This window comes from Sturnus vulgaris, chromosome 13, assembly GCF_052056855.1.
Source record: "Sturnus vulgaris isolate bStuVul1 chromosome 13, bStuVul1.hap1, whole genome shotgun sequence".
Taxonomy (NCBI): Eukaryota; Metazoa; Chordata; class Aves; order Passeriformes; family Sturnidae; genus Sturnus; species Sturnus vulgaris.
In genome coordinates, this window is record NC_142255.1 from 5933271 (window position 1) to 5952456 (window position 19186).

At 38.9% G+C, this 19186-nt stretch overlaps 1 protein-coding gene across 10 annotated transcripts in view; it reads right to left on the reverse strand.

Moving 5' to 3' along the window:
- Window positions 1–1203: 1203 nt before the first annotated feature.
- The window catches only part of TJP1 (tight junction protein 1), a 158757-nt gene continuing 140774 nt past the window's right edge, over window positions 1204–19186 (reverse strand). For 2 of the 10 annotated variants that reach the window (XM_088172454.1, XM_088172461.1), the window contains 11 exons: window positions 18599–18952; window positions 17934–18185; window positions 16290–17189; window positions 15870–15964; window positions 15141–15365; window positions 10003–10053; window positions 9078–9253; window positions 7979–8420; window positions 6497–6714; window positions 6053–6196; window positions 1204–2806 (listed from right to left, as the gene is read on the reverse strand). In XM_088172454.1, the coding sequence (XP_088028580.1) occupies window positions 2712–2806; window positions 6053–6196; window positions 6497–6714; window positions 7979–8420; window positions 9078–9253; window positions 10003–10053; window positions 15141–15365; window positions 15870–15964; window positions 16290–17189; window positions 17934–18185; window positions 18599–18952 (2952 nt within the window). In that variant the 3' untranslated portion in view covers window positions 1204–2711. The remainder of the gene's footprint in view (window positions 2807–6052; window positions 6197–6496; window positions 6715–7978; window positions 8421–9077; window positions 9254–10002; window positions 10054–15140; window positions 15366–15869; window positions 15965–16289; window positions 17190–17933; window positions 18186–18598; window positions 18953–19186) is intronic. The other 8 variants (XM_088172457.1, XM_088172455.1, XM_088172460.1 and 5 more) reach the window with 8 other exon arrangements.

Consider the following 19186-nt stretch of genomic DNA (forward strand, 5'->3'; position numbering starts at 1 on the left):
AGCCACTATTATTTTAAAATAAATGTTATGTTAGCCTAGTTATTCTCACTGGCCATGTTTTAACCCAATATAATGGGATTTAACAAGAAAGCAGGCATGCACGTGGCTCACATTAGACACTTTGACTAACATTCCTACAGGCACACAGCAAAGGCAGTTTCTCCAACAGGCTGCTGTGCAGTAGAGAACTGCCACATCTTTGAACAGCATCGGTTTCTCATCTCACTTATGAAGCAACAACAGTGCAAAAGCTGTAATTCTTTTGATAGAAAGGCATAACCCTACACTGTAAAAACAGAAGAGCAGAAAGATGTTGCCTGGATCACTACAGTCAAATCAACACAGGTCAGTTACACCTCACAGCATGCTGGACTCGGGATGCCCAAGACACAAAATAACACCACTGTAAATAATCCATGCAGTGTCATACCAGGGTGCCTCAAGTGTGACTGACTGATTCCTTTTGTAGTGTTCCACATGGTCCTGGGTTTGGATGGGACAGATCTAATTTTCTCCTTAGTGGGTGGTACAGTGCTGTGCTTTGAACTTCATTACATCACTCTTGATAACACTGACGATTTAGTTTTGTTAAGTTGTGCTTACCCTAGGCCAAGGACTTTTCAGTGTCTCATGCTCTGCTAGTGAGTGAGATAAGCCATGAGGAGGAATACTAACAATAGTGAGTGCATCTTCTGGGCTAAGTCATGCCAGAGAAACAAAACTTACTTGTAAGCAGAAGTACAGAAAGGAAACATCAGGGCTATGCACTGTTTCCCAGTATTAAAAAAACCCCAACTTACAGAACCTAATTCTCTGATAGAATAACACTAATTAGCCATGGAATACTCCAAACAGGTAATGGGATGCTGTAGGAATAACTTCAAAATAGTAACACTATACTATGTGTAAATCTACAAGCTAGAACACTACACCAAGGTTTGTGGAAGATGAGGTGTCACAGGTAAACCTGCCCAACATAATGAGCCAAGAGAGAAGCCTACCACTCCTACTTGTATTGAGTAATTCCAATGGATCCACACTGGAGTTCATCATTTCAGAAGCCCTGCTGTAGACAGCTCCAGCTGACTCCACAAAGGAGTTCTGCTATACATATGAACATATGGCAGAATCCAGCTGCCTACTTACACAGAAAAAATAAAGTCAAAAGTGTGTTATGTACACATAAATGCATTTCAGAAACAATAAGGTACTACAATCATCTTTATTATTTTAAAAACAGTTTTATTCTGTATATTTAGAAACGTGTAATTTTAATAACTGCAGAGAAAAAAAAAAAAAAAATCAGCCACACCTGAATAGCTAATAACTCATTAACAGAATGCAGTGGTATATTATCTAAACAGTAGTAGTGCCATTGTGCCGTAATAAATTGTCTATTAGTAAAAAAATACATTTCAGGGCACATAGTACAGCATCCTTATGACAAATTACAGTAGGGATACTTTTCAAGAATTTAATCAAAGTAGAGAATTCCGAGTTATATTCTTTAAATGCAGCACTTTAAAAGGTAACAATTTTGTGCATTTTTAAAAAATGTCCTCGTTCGTATATTGTAGAAATGCTGCTTTATTGCTGCAGATGTCAAAGTTCAAGGCTCAAAAGGTATGAGAATACAAAGATATCCTTAAGAAACTTCGTTTGTTTTTATATATATTTATATATATAAAAAGGTAAAGCTTATAAAAGTTAATTTACAAACCAAAAACAAAAGTGGTATGCACGCATTATATACAAGCGGTCTATAACATCTATAAATTTTCAAATGCATAGCAGAAAACATACCATCATTTTCTTCTGGTTCTCTTCTTGCTGATGAACACAAACAATGCTCGTTCTCTAAACCAAACTCACAATTTTTTGTTGTTGTTCCCCCCCACCCCAGTCTCTCATGATATAATATCTAAGTAAGCACAAAAGCCATACAAACTTAATACAGAGAACTATGAGAGCTAAGACTATTAAAAACATGAGGGTAAGGCATCCCTGCTGGTTAATAGGTCTGTAATAATGTGGTTAATTTACAAATCCACAGAGGCATCTGAACCATAGTCATCCCACATGCTTTTCCCCCTCCCCCCGTTCTCAGGACAGTGTTTCCACATACAGCAAGTAGATGTGTTTGCATTTCCTCTCAGCAGAGGAGAACATCTAAACTGTGCTACCCCAAGATGACTGCCATTTCATTGGACATGTACACAAAAGTCATTTAAAAACCAGAGACCAAAAGGTAGTCTTGTGAGTTAAAAACACACAGTTGCCAAAACGCAGGCCAAAATCTGTTTTCAACATTGGAGTATGAAACAAATTTAGTTCCTCTGTGTATAGTTTCATTGGTACTTTCAGATAACAAAATACTAGTATAGTGTCCTTTAACAGAGAAAAAAAAAAAAAAAAGAAACAAAAGGAAAAAAAAAAGAAACAAAAAACCCAACACACAAGAACAACCAAACCCAAGCATACAGAACCTGTAAAACAACCCTCTTGTTCCCCCTGTACACTCCCTGCTTGTGGCATGTATTGTGACCATGGTTCAGAGTGTACTTGCTAATTCATTGTTAGTTAAAGCAAGATGCTTAAACACTAAGATCCATTATCACTTATAGAACAGTTAATACTTGATAGAGTGGTTCAGTTTATATGTAAGGTCCATCTCAGTTTCAGATTATTTACTCAGTCAGCTAACTTAATATTTAGAAGTGGTCAATTAGGACTGAGACACAGTTTGCTCCAACAAGATAGTTTGGATCCCCGGGAAGAGACTTGTTCTGCCAGGTTTTGGGGTCACCTGTGGGAGGAAAACACAATGCTGGTGTTTAGTATCTGCTGTCACACAGTGCACATCTTGAAACAACCAAGCTTTTGGACAGGAGCTTTTAAGTTCTGAAGCAACACCTCTTTTTGTTTTTTCTTTGTTGTTGTTTTGTTTGATGGTTTAAAAAACCCTGCAGTTTGCATGTTATTAATAAAAAAATATCCCTTAATTTCATATAACATAGAACAGGTCAATTATTCAAAACAGATGCTGTGGTACTCACGAACTGGTAAATATAACTCATACTACTCTACAGCACCAACATAGTGCCTTCCATTTGAGATTTGTTAACAGTGAATCAGGTGTTCACTGGATCCTTCCTAAACTGCCATTGACAAAAAAAAATTTAGAAGCTAATATGGGTAAGATGCATTTGAAGTGTCTTGGAACAGTTCTGAGCACAGATGAGGCAAATCAGAAGTCATGCTGTAACTAAGCACTATGACACATTGGTAGTTTTATTTTCTATGAGGAAAATAATTGTAGACAGGATTGTAGTCATTTTGCAGCTACATCCAGTAGATGTGTTTAAAAGCCTGAAATGCTAGAAGGTATTCCAGTTAACTGGTACATAAAAATCATTACAACAGATTTTATCTACTCGTGGTCAAAGGTTCTGAGTAACCATCAGTTACAACAGAATGTTATCAGCTGCCATCTCACCAGACCAAAGGTTACATTCCCTCTGCACAGTCAATTGCCTCTTAAGTGGAGAAAGTATTTTTCATTTACCCACCTAAAATCACTACTAAGTGTTGCCAAAAGGTGTGATCATCCCACTATGGCAGAAAGTGAAAAATGCACTGAAGTTCTCTTAAGCCTTTCATATAAATGACATTAAATAGGCCAAATAAAACTTCTTTGAGGAGAAATGTGTAACAAGCTAAAGAACCCAGTCACACACCTGCACAAACACCTGAGACCTCCGTATTAAGTGAGAATGATACAAATTCCATGTAATTTTCTTGAACTCATGGAAACAAAATGAAGTACACGATGCACTGAGTGATGGCAACATCTAACGCACTGACAAAGAATACAAAGTGGCCAGTGTATAATTAGAGAACACAAACAAATTTACTGCAACCAGCTGTGACTGCTTATTTCAGTCAAAAACCTCAATAATGCTGGAAAATTTTTCCTTTCATGGATTCGGGAAATTCCATTCAAAACTCATATGACCAAATGTATTAAAAGAGTAGAACAGAACTGTGAGACGGTCGGGTCCTAGTCTTGCACATGAGACAGGCAGACTTGTTTCCAACCTTGCCTTCTACACACATAGTAAGGACACATAGCTATTGAGCATGTTTTTCCCATATTTTCCCATACAACTGCTTTGAAAAGGAAAATAAAGAGATCACTCAGTATTTTTATGTTCTAATCAATGTGGCCATAAAAGGCAACTTTTTTCCCAGTCAGTTTTAATACCAGAATCAGTTAAGCTTTTGCAGGGGTTTAACAGTAAAATACCAATGTATGAGGCTTAAATGTGGCAGAAAGGATGTTAGTAAGTGCAAATGAATGTCACTTTCAGGACAGAACATGGATACATTGAGGAAAGATGAGGAAGAGCAGACGACTGAAGAGAGAAAAACCCCAGAATTGTATAAATTGTTATAATAAAGCCACCCCAAGAATCAGAGTCCCATAACCAACTAATTTAGAAAGAGAGAAAACAATTATTTATTTAAGACACAGTATGGTCTACTTACATATCATAAGACAGAATTGCCTAATTTTTAAGTTTGTCTCAAAAGAGCAATGTTATGATATACATCCCATTTCAGATTAACAGAATGTGGTGTTATATTTACAGTACAGAAAGTGTTAGGGTTTAAATATACACGCTCTTGCTTTCACCCACACATGCACGCACACACACATCCCACTTTGGAAAGGGAGGAAAATGTCTCAGTAATTTCAGTTATTGTTTAGATCATTTGAGTCCTCTCCTTTCACTTCAAGTAAGTTCATGAACAGGTGCTATTAGTTACAAAGGAAGTGCTGTGTTGGTTTTGTACATAGTTGTCATATTTTTGGGACCCTATCATTTATGAGCCCGTGTTTTAACACTGCCATGTATACACACATTGTTAAATAGATGCATGCAACACATGCATAGAATAGCTTATAAAAAACAACTAAAAATTATTGCCGTTAATACCTCTAGATTATTGATTCCCCATGAAGGGGATTGATGCTTTCATCTTTCAAAGCATCAGTGCTTTGGTGTTGACAGTGACAGATACATTAGTGACAGAAAATATGCATACATGGTGGCTTAAATGCTGTATTTAGAAATACATTTTTCACTCAGTACTCAGATCACATGTGCACATTAATGGCTTGAATCTTCCACCATAAATTTTGAAAGTAGCTGAATAAAACCTTAAGACTTTTTCCTCAGATGTGCAAACATTCCTTTTTAAATCTCTGTAACCTCACAGCCGTTTCATGAAATTGCTTGAAACTTGCCCAGAATTCTCAATTAGGCTCCTCACCGACAATTTCAGCCAATACATTCTCTCCCTCGTCCCAGAAAGCCACAGTGAGGTAAAAATGAATAGGTAAATAAAATTGCAACCTAGTTGCAACTTTTACTATCAACCAGAGACTTCTGGATAAAGGCAGTAGAGGAGAGATAGGTAGGAGCAAGCAAGAAAAGTCTTTTGGAAAAACCAGCTACATTAGAATAAATTGTAAATGCTTTTACTGAACACTATAGTTTTCTTAAATGACCCAATTGTTAGCATCAACTTGCACACATGGAAACAGTTAACAAGCGTTAAATCATGATTTATGAGCATGCAGATTGTTAAGATTTGCCAGAGTCCTATATGGTTAATTAAGCAACAGACAAACACCAGTAATGTTACAAAGGCCAATCAGAGGTACATATTCATTTCCTCTCAATTTTAGTGCGATTATCATTTCAAGTGTATTCAGCTGCAGCAGTCCTCAAGAAAGAAGACAGAATAGAAAAATACGGTAATATTTAATAGACTAGAGATATTACTCTGCTATCATGGCTCTAGCTATGAATTTGCACCATGAGTAAATGTAAGAAAGACATTTGTAATGAAAGTGAAATGAGAGAGTTCGACACAAATACAATGATTGAGTTTTTATATTACACAGCATCACCTTTAGCCAAAATAACCTAAATTATACGATAGCACCCAAAAGCCCCAAAAGGACAGAGGGAGGACAGCATACCCGACGAGGAGTCGGAGGATTTTAGAGCAAAAGACCAACCATCAGGGGTCATAGACGCACAGTGTGGCAGGCGCAGCTCCACTGGCTTCAGGAATTTTAGTCCATGAGGCCCACACATTACCAAGGGGCTGAGAAGTGTTTCACCTAGAGTTAAAAGAAAGAAAAATCTGTTACTGACTTTTTGTGAACTTCATTCAAAGTATTACACAATTACACAGCAGACCTGCTCAGTAACTCAAGTTTAGAGAAAAATACGAAAATTTACATCTGTCAGTAAAGAAAAGCACAAGATTGTTCTACTGAAAAGCCACTTGAGTGAGAAACACACTACAATCTCACAATGAAAACCACTGAAGCATATTAAGGTTACTTCATATTATGTTTTGCTCTTGTTAGAAAACAATAGTATTACATAACACAACAGTGTACAGTGCCAGCTGTTACCTTTCTCTTTATCCAAAGGTGGAAGTATACTGTTGTCTCTGCAGACTTTGAAATATATTTCTTGCTCTATTCCCTCTGGAATGGCTCCTTGTGGTATAATAATACTAACTCCAGTCTCTATGGAGCTCAATACACCACCATTGCTGTTAAATACACCTCTTGCTGTGGCTACAACAGTGTGTCCATCTTCCTCCTCCTCATCCTCAAGTGCTGTAGGGCTGAAAAGACAAAGACTGGCAGTTTTACCAGTTATCTCCTTCCTGAAACTCTGTGGGAAAAAACCACAACTAACTCTACCCAAAAAACCCCTAAAACATAGAAAGAAACCCCCCTAACAAACAAAAACCCACCAAATCTCACAAACTTTGAAAACATTCAGCAAAGTAGTTCAAGTAAGAATTCAGTCCACCTGAAACTTGTGTTTCCAGCTGCCTGCTTCTGCCATTCTACAGAAAGAGCTCACCCTAGCTACACATCCAGCTTCATAAAAGTAAATGCAACTGACTTTGGAAGGTTTATTTTTTTGTCCCAAAACGCCATTCTGACTTCAATGCTTCATTCTGACTTCAACAGAAAAACTAATAATTCTTATTCAAGTCATACTGAACCCTTCAACTTTTACATAGATATATATAGACAGAAAACAAATCTAGTAAAAAAATAAAAATTACACACATTTTTCCAGGTTGCCAGGCTATAACTAAAGAGAAATTTGTAACTTCAAGGTACCTTGATGAAGTTTCCAGAACAGGTTCAAAAGAATTTCACTCAACCAGTAACTCCAAAACATAGCAGCCTACAGAACTACCTAGTATAAAACATTTCTCAGGTGCTTAAGAACACATAGGACAAACAGCAAAATTATAATTCTGGTTCACACATTATTATTATCTTGAAATAAAATATTAATAAAACACTTCTGCAGAAGCAAATAACTTAAAACTGTAACAGTATCTGTTGCTCTTGACATAGCTCTTATATGTTAAAGCATATTAGGCAAGCACGAGCTGCAATTAAAGCAGCTGCTGGTTTGTCTCACAGTAAAGAGCACCAATATGAAACTGCAAAAGTTACTTTCTCTTTTCACAAGTATTTTTAAAGTATTCCTTATTTACATGTCCCGTGAGGTCTCTTTAAGCACATAACGAATATAATCTGATGCAATAACTATCTCTAGAAATTAATTCCATCTTCTGGAAATAGATTGTGAGGACAAATTATTACTATCTACCAGAAAATTTATAATTTAGTATGAGAACTAGGAAGTAAATCATGTCACTTTCTAATGACAGAATGCAAGACAGTACAGGGACACAAAGCACATTTTTAGTATCTACCCTTTGGCAGAATTTAGAATCATAGCATCAATCTTTCAACTAGAACATCAACAGAAATTGGAAGCAGAATTTTAAAAAGCTGTATTTCTCACAGGTTTCACAGGTGACCTATAGACAAGTGGAAAGAGAGGGAGCAGCAGCTTACCTTACAGGAATGGCTTTAGGCACAGCATTAACATTATTTGGTTGATATTTAGGCTTGTCGACCTGTACAGCATAGGTGTCCATTCCACTCTCGAAGTCGGAAGGCTGTGATGAGCTATGTGCTTTCAAAATTGGTTGAGGAGAATTTGAAGCTTTTGATGGCAACTCTGGTTTATGCTGAGATTCGTTTGGCAAGAGATTGTGGTTGAATTTTGGACTTTCAAACTTGCGCTCGAAGGGCCGGGCAGCACTGGTGTAGGGTTTGGTTGAGAAGCGGTTGTAGGAAGGAGTGACTGTTTTCTGAATGGGCTCAGTTCCATTAACAGGGCCTTTGTCAGGGAAGCTCTTCTGAGGGTAAAAAGTGGACTGCACAGTGTCCTCTCTAGAGGATCTGAAAATTGCTGACTTATTCTGAGGTGGAGGAGGGTCAGACACAGAGTTAACTGCAATGAAAATGAAAATAACCAAACTTGTCAGTAACCACTAGAAATGTCTAGTCACGTACACTGAGGCATAAAAACGTTTTTGTCAATTCTTAATCTTCAGTATAAAATACAGGTACAGCTTAGCTCTCTTAGCTCATCTGTCCTCCTACTGCATTTCGTGCATCTGAGCAAGTTATCTAACATGTTGGAGACAAAGGTATGTCCTTTCAATAGAAATGTTAGACTAACTTATATCATGATCAAACCTCCAGAAAAACAGTTCTGAAATACCATTGTGCACGTGCATAAACCAGAAAATTCAATCGAATTGGGCAACCTCCTCAATGTAAAAGTGAAAATAACTTCTTTAGAAGCCTACAAGTATTTTCACGTCAGAAAAATTCTGGTCCAAAGCACAGGGAGTTTTACTTCATCTTTGCTGAGACAACTGAGACAGTTACAGGTATTACTAATACCTGGAAGCTACCTGGTTTCAGACAGAATCACAAAATAATTTCAAAAAACTCAATTTCACTAGTAAAAAACTATTTTCAGTACCAGTTCTTCCATGTTCCAGTTAGAGAACAGTCACCCATGCAGACATGCTGCAGCCACCCTACAAGCACCTGACAAGGAGTAGCTGCTCCCACAAAGGTCAGCTTTGGAATTGCTCACCTTCAGAAAGTGCAGGCTTGTGGTGTGCTGGGAGAGACAGGACAGGACTATTAATTGACTGTGGCTGTGTGTACTGGACAGAAGGAGCAGGAGGAGGAGTTGTAACTTGAGGGATTGGCTCATAGCGTTTTTCACCAACAGGTCTATCCATCGAGTCAGTATCAGTTGGTTTCCCCCTGTTGAAATAGAATTAAAAACAAACATTTGACTGTTCTGTTTCCTCACAGCTCCTGCATTCACTGCTATTTTGTCTTCTATGACCACCTGATCTCCATCTCTTCCTATAAACATTAAAACATTATTTTCTTGAATAGCTGTCTCAAGTATAAAAACATTTATTGATAAGCACAAGAGATTCAGACAACATTGACCTTTAGAATATTAGTAACACAAACCAAGGCAAACAAAAGGCAGATGACATTTCAGGTGTATTTGCATAATTGCCTATTAGATATTAATTTTTCAACTTCATTTGCAGTAATTTCAATGAAAAAGTATTCTCTAATTTCATGGATTTTCAAAAGAAAAAAGTAAATCCACTTCTTTTTGGGGTTGTTTTTGAAAAGCAAAATTAGCCAACAGGACAACAGATTCTAGTATAACTTTAAATACACCTAATACTTGAACAATGCCATCTTAATTAGAAATGCAACCAGCTTAAGCTTCACTAGCTTTATGTGCATAGTGTATGTAACTTTAAAATCTTATTTTCAAAACATTTTTCTTGTGCTAGATATGTTTATCCACAAGTTTACTTCAGAAAATTATTGATTTCACAAACATTAGTAATTTCGGAATGCAATATATTTACTGCACCTACTTCCAGAATTTGTCTGTTTCAAATTTTAAGTGCACATAATGCCTGTGATGAAATGTAACAGTGAGAGGACACCTGAAAACATCCTCACATCAACAACAGTCTTACCACTTGATGTTCCTTTTCAGGTAGTCATAGCTAGTGTAAGAGCCAAGAAATCTAGGTGATGGCAAAGCAAACAGCAATAGAAGAATGAAAGAAAACAGTCATTCTATCTTGAGAATATAATTTCTTCACACTTATGTTAGTCCTAGAAGCTGTCACATGATGAGGTTGTTGAAACAGAGACACTATTCACAGAGAGGTTTCTGACAAAACCTTTACCATAAGCCATGAGTTCAATGATCACATACTATATTAATATATATATATAATTATATATACAAAATATGAGATTTGGTCAGTGAATTAGGAGGTAGTCAAGATCCTGTATTGGCAAGTATTAAAAGAACGAGATTACCTGAAGCCATTTGTTACAATCTGTATAAACAAAGTTATTCAATACATTGAAAGAAATGAACAACCTCTCACATGGTCCAATTTGAAACAACTTCAGTCATAACATTCACAGAATAATAGCAGCTTTGTACTGTACTGCAGATCATGTACTGAGGGCACATTCATAGCAACTGTTTCTCCAGCACTATCAGCTCAACCAATAGAGAGCCCATACCATAAAATGCTGCTGGTTGTGTGCAACAGTATCTAAAAACACCTTAGAGCTGTTTATGAATACTAGGAGAGACAGAACCATAAATATACTGATGGCTTCCCTTGACTGGTAACACTTACCTTCTTATGTGTAGCAAGAAAATACATGGTACATGAGGACAGCTTTCCCTCATTCCTTCACTTTCTGTATGCTCATAAATATTTATCAGGCAACAATTCTAGACACCAACCATCTTGGTGCTTCAGACAAGTATGCTATGAAACTAAGAAAAGGCTGGTAACTTTTGAAAGTCTGCTTGATTACCACATGAATCAAGATCAGTGATCTGAACAGCATGTGTATGAACATCTCTAAAACCAGAGTAGCAAAGAGATTATTTTAGATCTCAAACCTTCTATTCCCACTGATTTTACCTACAGCCATTAATCCAGCAAGAAAAGTCATTACTGCATGTTCACTCCCTGTTTCCTTTATTCCAGGTGGGTAGTAGCTGCTCTCTTAGAAAAGTGCCCACCTGAAATCACTGCTTCCCAGAGGGAGATGGTAACCAGGGGAGGGCAGCCCTGCCAAAGCCCCCAGAAAAAACCCAACACACTCCACAGTGATCAGAACTGCATGTCAGCATCCTGGGAAACAAATAAATGGGGAAGAGTAGTACCTTCTGAATGAGAGGAGAGCCCAAAATTGTTTTTAGTATAAAGCACAATCTGTCACAGGCTCCTGACCAAGGGTCAGACACAATCCCACCCACAGTGCTCAGAACCTGTATGCAGCCAAAGAGATCCACAGCACAGTGATCCCTTACAGCTTCTAAGTGTATAAACACAGATCCCCTGACTATTGATAGGCTGTTTCCTAAATTGTTTCCAACTTAATCTTCATTACAAAATTGCTACTTTAATTTGAAAGGAAGCAGAAATGAACCCCTAGAATGAACCAGTGGTACCCAGGTTATAAACCTATGGGTGCAACAGCAACTGCTTTGCTGATGTTCAATAGACTCCAGCTAACAGACTCTCAGGATGGTGATGCTGAGAGGATGAGGATGCTGTTCCTCACTGCCTCTTCAGCTGAGGCTGCAGCTGCTCCTGTGAGTACTCTTAACCCTACTCAGTACAGAAATTTGCCAAGTTACCCCACTCTGCAGCATGTCAAGCTCAAGCAGGTAACTACATTGAACCAAGCAGCAACAAATCTACTACTCTCAGCCACAGGGATATCTGCCTCAAATTGCTTCAACTAGACCCACTGAAACACACCCAATTTACAAGTTCTATTATTTTCTCACATCAAGAGAAACTATCCTTGTTTTACAGATCCTGACAACTGTAACATGCAGATATGGCATTATCCATAAAAAGCAGCTTTAGTAATGGCATAAATTTCCTAAATTATGAAAATAAACCCCCGACAACATAAAAGAGTAAAATAATTTGTAGTGGGAAAAATACGTACTGTCACCACACTAACTCAGTGGCAAAGAACTTTACATGATTTGATGTTTCACATTAATATTTAACACTAAAAAGTTGTAGCTATTGCTCATGAATAAATAAAATCTGTCCTCTGTACCCGAATACATTACACGGATTATTCAGAAGTAAGAGATTGCATAATCAACAGTTCCTGTATAATCCAAATTTAGTCCTGTTTATTTTTAGAAGAGTTTATTCACAGAATAGCAATTACCATAGAAATTCACTGGGAAAAAAAAGATTAATACTGAGAAAGTAACAGGAACAATGTGGAAGCTGGTGAAAGGAGAGTCCTAAACATGAATGCTTTCTCAAGACAGCAGCTGGTTAGTGTCTCCACACAAGGACACTGCAGTGTACTAGAGGCAGTACTGTCCAACTGAACAGCATCCTAGTTTATCCTTTCCACTTGCATTAATATTTTAGTACTTGTCTATTTGCATCAGACTACCCTGGGTAAATTTTCTTTCCCATGTCTGTCCCTTCCTGTTAAGGGTTACATTCTTTCACAAAGCAAAAAACACAACACATTTGTCCCACATGATACATGAAATTGTCAGCCTTAAAACCAGTATTATCTTACTCCTCTGTGGCAGTAAGAGGTCACCTTCCCACACGTACAAATCCTGAAGTTGTACACTAACTCGTGATCCAAACAAAACCACAACTGAGCAGCCAAAGAATACAAGTGTCGCAGCAGACAGAAGCAGGAAGGTAGAAACAGAACAATCTCTCTCAACCATGGGCTGTTCTGCACCAAAAATTCAATAGTTGTGTCTGTCTCTCATGCTTTTCACCATGAGAACACTGCAGAATAACAAATGTACAATGAAAGCTTTCGACACTCTCCATCTGAAGAACTTTACAATCCTCACAATTACTTGATGAAAGCTCATAACACTTCTCCCAAAGCGTGACTTACATTTTCAATGTCAACACAGTCCATGCCTACAGACCAACATGGATCATCTGTGGGTAACACCGGGTTTTGTATGTGAGAGTGGAAATTTGAAAATTACTGGCCAGTCAGGACAGTTTTCTTAAGTCTGTGTCTATGATGCCCAGAGAGCAGAACAGTTAAGCTCTCATCTTTCCATCAGAGGACACTGAGCAAGTGAAAAGGAAGGATAAGCATCAGAACTGGTTACAGATATCCAATATAGGCATCATTAGGGAAAAAAAAAGTGAAACCTTTAAAACCTATCACATCTTTGGAGTACTCCAACATTTTCAGGTCATAAAGACAGACACTGGAAGATAAGAGACAACAACCAAACAAGTAAGAACTGGATTCCCAAGTCCTAGCTCAAATCCTTTAAGACAAGCACTGGAACATGGTGTATCAAGTACATGAAAGATACCTTGCACACACACTCAGTATTATAAAACTTCAGCTAACTAGTTTATTATCTCATTCACATTAAGGCTACCAGATTTTCAGCTTGACCTGAATAGTCAGTCTGTGCTTCAAGCAAGACTACAACCAAAGCTTCAAAACCAAAGGTTCAAAACCACCCAATTTTCAGGCTGCATGCAGCAAGCCAAGGTAGCTTTTCACAGTAACAGCTACAAACATCTCGTTACAGTTTCAAAACAAATTTACAGAATCAAAACAAAATTAGGTAACTGTGGTGAGTATTCAAAAAGTTTGTGTAAGTATCCTCCAAAATATCCAGCTCTGTACCCGAGATAAATCTGTGCATGAGCTTTCACACAATTTCTGTATCAAAATGTTCCAAATCAAGGAAGCAATACAATACAGGAAACAGATGTTTCCATCAACAGATTAAATTCTGGCCTCAGCAATATTCCCTTAAGGCTCAGTTTCCTGATGTCAACATGGTTCACGTGCACAAGAACAAATGCATGCAGAGATGGAATAAATCAAAACCTTTGCTTTGAAAGATGTGTAAGCACTACTGTTTTAGACTAAGAAAATACTTTGTTATGGCCTACTTATGATCATAAACAGAGCATAGTCAATGATCTTGATGGGGGGATTGAGAGCACTTCCCCAGTAAGTTCATGGGTAACTCCAAATTAAGTGGGGGTATTGATTTGCTGGAGGGTAGGAAAGCTCTGCAGAGGAATCTGGACAGGCTGGATCAGTGGGCTGAGGCCAAATGTGTGAGGTCCAGCAAGGCCCAGGGCTCACACCAAGCCCTGCAGTGCCACAGGCTGGGGCAGAGGGCTGGAAAGCTGCAAAGGGCCCTGGGGGTGCTGATCAACAGCAGCTGAACATGGGCCAGGTGTGCCCAGGTGGCCAAGAAGGCCAATGGCACCTGGCCTGGACCGGCCATGGTGTCCCCAGCAGGACCAGGGCAGTGATTGTCCCACAGTACTGGGCACTGGTGAGGCCACACAAGTGCTGTGCCCAGTTCCAGGCCCCTGACTGCAAGAAGGACACTGAGCAGGTCCAGAAAAGGCCATCAGGGCTGAGGAAAGGTCTGCAGCACATGTCCTGTGAGTTGCAGCTGAGGGAGCTTGGGGGGCCTCAGCCTGGAGGAGGTTCAGGAAAGACATTATCAGTCAACTCACTGAAAGGAGATTGTAGCCAGGTGGTGGGTGGTACAATCAGCCTCTTCTCCTGGGCAAGAAGTGACCTCAAATTGTACCAAGGGAGTTTAGGCTGAATATTGGGAAATATTTCTTCAGTGAAAGTGTTATCAGACATCGGACCAGGCTGCCCACAGAAGTCATGAAGTCACTATCCCTAAAGGTGAATAGATGTGTAATGTGGCACTTAGGGACTGATTTAAGTGGTGGCAGTGCTGGGTTATGGTTGGACTTGATCTTATGATCTTAGTGGTCTTTTCCAACCTAAACAATTCTATGATTGTGTGCAAGTAAGTAGTAAGTAAAAGTAACATGTTGAAGGCCCTGATACCTACCAAAATGATTAATTTACCAAAATAAAAAGTTATAGAGGTATCTGTTTTTAAACTAAAGATACACCTAAACAAACCAGACTTCATGAATAGAAAATTTCATTTCAGTACCACAAGTCCCTGAACTCCACTGAACACAGGCAGAATTTCTGTTTTAGTCCCAGATGTCCTCTTCCTTTTTCAAATGAAAATAAACAAAACAGAACTCACTTAGAATAATTGCCGAAATTCAGCTGATTCTGTGAATGTATTGGTTTGGTGGGCTCAGAGTGATGGCTGGCAGGAACCTGTGCCGATGGCTTATTCTCAAAACTCCTGCGATCGAAGTAGGAGAGCTGCTTGCGGTAATACTCCTCATCTTCCTCGGGATCGTAGTGATTGGAACGCACAATATCTTCAGGGGGCTTCATCTGAGGTCTCTGTGGTTCTGGGGCCCTAACCAAGAAGAATAATATACAGTTGCCTTGCCCAGTTGAACAAGTGTAAGTGCCCAAATTACAATTATATTTTATAACCTAGCTAGTAATAAAGTAATAAACATGTCGTTCTTATAATTACACACCTTGCCTTTTTATCTATGTTGCATGGAAATTAGACAGTTGTGACATACCGTAAGGAAAGAAAATCCTTATTTCCCTTATACCTGACCTTTTCCCTTTTGTTTTGCTTTCTAATTAGCTCAACTAAAGACAGTAAAAAGTAGAACAGAGATACTTAAGTTTCTTCCTCAAAAATGCTGGGAAACCACTGTGTCTTTCCCCCACCTCCCAGCAATCACACCCACGAGAGCTGACTTCATGCCTTGCTTTACTATTGATACACAAGCCATACTGACACACTCCAACTCCTTTCTGCAGATTCCAATTTGAAGCACTAAGACGTGTTTCTGATTATTCTAAACTCATATTGAAAACTAAATGTAATCAGTTGTGCATCTACCTGTAAGTTGTTTTCTCGTGCTCATACTGGCTTTGAGAAGGTGGTTTCGGACCACTCACACTTGTGAGTGCAGGCTTAGGTGCTAGTTCTGGAGGCTGTTAAGAAAAGCACAGCATAGTCTCTTAAATTCTAACATTTAGAAAGATAAAGCACTTTATGATTAAGAAAACTAAGACTACCTTCCCTTCCTCCAAAAGAAAAAACAAGTACTAGCAAAAGAATTAGAGGAGTTTCCAGTATAGCAAGACCACTGGCAGTGTTTTCACAAGTGTTCAGGTTCTGCTTTTAAAACACACCATTTAGGTTGCTAAAAAGAAATATTTCACAAGCAGTAAAGCTTTTTTCCTGAGACAGTATTTTACTTCTTGCAGTGCAGTCTCATTAGCAAAAAAGCAGGACTAAAAAACTTAAATTACTTACCTTGACAGTTGATGTATCACTCACATCCTTCATTTTTTCCAAAGATGGGGATCTTCTCCTTTCAAATATCTTAACCCTACTTCGCACAGACTGTGGTTTCATGGCTGGATCTTCTTCTTCCTCAGCTAGAGATGGTGGTGCAGGCAGTGGTTTACTGTTGGAAGGCAAAACTTCTGGTTTGGTTTGTGATGAAGGGGGAGGAGGAAGAGAAACACCTGAAGTGCTATGAGAAGGCTCATATTGTCCAGCTTTAGCATTATAAGCTTGGGGAGGACCTTGTTCATAGCCTCTTATGTGTGGATCAAAGTACTGCTTGGGCTCAGGAGACCGAGATATGGCTGACTGGTATGGCTGAGCTTCTGGCTTGTATCGCCCATGGGTGTCGTATCCAACCGCGTGCTGATCTTCGTATCGCACTTGTGGTAAGCTGAAGTTTTTGGGTGCATGCTCATAGCGAGGTCTGCTGTCATAGCTCATTGCAGGGGGTTCCTCAAAACGAGGTTGTGCTGGGTAATAGCTGCGTTCTGTGCTCTCTTCTAGATTTTGTCTGGAATCAAGATCCCTAGGAGGCTGGTTTTCATAAGCTGTTCTTGTTTGGTTATAGGGCTGTTTGTCCTCATAATATGTCCAGTGCTCCTCATAGGGAGGCACACGGTCATCATAATGTAGGCGAGGGTCATAACCTCGAGAAAATTGATCTACATAGTTTGTAGAGTCATACCTATATGTTGACTGTTCATAATCCCTACTCGGTTGCTTTTCTGCATACTGAGCCTGGGATTCATAGATCAGATTTGGGTCTCTTTCCTGTCTCTGCACTGGGTGATTAATTGCTGGCTGTTTTAAGACATAGCTTTGTCTGGATGCTTCTTCATTAATGTATGGATCCTTTCGGTACACCTGTAAGAGACAGACACTTCTCAGCTAAAATGAAGAGTAACTTCAGCTGCAGTTGAAAGGTCGCATTTGAAACAAACCCAAGTTTTAAATATTGGCTTTAATTTTGTTTAAAAGCAGAATAATTTGATGCAGATGTTTGCAACCAGAGGAAGTTGAACTTGGTCATTCAAGAGATCCCTTTTAGTCTTACTTTTAAGAAAAAACATGTAAATAGGTTAGAAGAGAAAGACAAAGGTAATAGCCTCATCTCTCAGGTTTGGTTTGGGGGGCACACACTTTTTCTTCAGAATGTGGAAAGAGTGGAAGTGAAATATATAAATACACTAAGATAGTTCTAGCATTGCTGAAGAAGTATATAAAGTCACTCAATAAACTGGGCTCAACTTCATGATCAATGATTTGGCATGATTTAAATTTTAGGGAAATAAGATTTTTCTTGAGGCCTCATTAACAGGAGAACATTGACAAGCTAAGGAAGTCGCACATAAAGTGAAATCAAAATACAGAATGCAGCCTTTTTTAAAAAGTCATGTTTTTGAGAAGTGAAAAGGATAGAGTTTGAAGCCATGCACACAAAACATTACATGATGCTTAGCAATTCAGATGAACTGATTTTTGTAACCTGCATGATTCTCTTAGAGGAAAAAAAAAATTAAAAGGAATTCTTCAAATAAGGGCAAAACAAAGATCATGTGCTAGCTTGATGTATAGCAGGAAATCAGCACAACAACGTGGCACAGGTACCTTTGCTGGATCTATATGCGACGATAAGGATGATGGCTCTTGGTCTCTTAGTACTACATGAGCTCCCTCAGTGCTCGGTGTTCTTAAGGGGCCAGCTTGTGGTTGGTAAGAGTTGTAAGGAGCAGCAGTAGGCTCCTCCAGTCTGACATTAGTTAGGTTTACATTAGCATTTACTGCAGAGGCTGATGAGGTTGCAGGGTTTGATTCAGGCGACGGGGAAAGGTAAGGGACTGCAGGTGAGGCTTCTGCTTTCTGTGAAGTGTTTAAAATATTTTAAATATACTGCTATTGCATCAATGTATGAATTTTTGATTTATATTAAAATAATTTAAGTGATGCTCTGACCAATGCAGCTATATGTAGAATGAAATGTACTGATAGTATCATGCACTAGCACTTCCAGAAATTCATTAGGTTGAAGATTATGAAAGCAAAACATTTAATCAAAGTAGAATGGTACTTCAATCCCCCTCCTGTCAATGAGTCACTAAAACAGGCAGGGCAAGCTGATTCTCCAGTTCACTGTAATGCACTGTTGCTGTTGACAGATTCTTGAATGCACACACAACACTGGTAAGCAGAATATAAATGGACATTTCTTACTCAAGAGAACTTGCAACCTGAAGTGACTGTATAGTGGTCAGTGTATAAAATTACTTTCTTACCGGCTGAGTAGTAGTTGTTTTAAATCCTGAAGAGTCTGTTCTGAGATTTGGCTGTGGCTGAGCTTGAGATGCATAAGCAGGGTAAGTCTGAGTCTCATGATGCATTCCAGAAGAATCCTCTCGAACAGGTTCAGAGGAGCGTGTAATAGCAGATTCAGGAGGAGTCCCAACCTCATCATTGAGAGTTTCATCCAGTTCTTGATCAGTATAAGCACCCCCTTCTGTGTCTGTGTCTTCATAGTCAGACGTGTGTCTGCTGTCTGTGCTGTACATGGAATACTCACTGCCGGGAGCGGAGAGGTAAGAAAGGCGGTCATCGTGTAAATCAAGATCATCACTTGTAGCACCATCTGCCTGTGGCAAACAAAATTAGGGTACACGTTTATTGAAATAGCTTTCCAGGAACACCCCTTCTCTTGAAATGTACAACATGGGAGTTTTATCAGTAGCAATATCACAGGGGACAAGAAATCAGGTTCCCATCACTGAGTATGTTAAGCTTAGATCTAAAGACTTATCTGCAGCCTAGCTCTTTGAATCTTTTCACTAAGGGACCAGATGACTGTCAGTGTAAGGGGGGGAAAATAG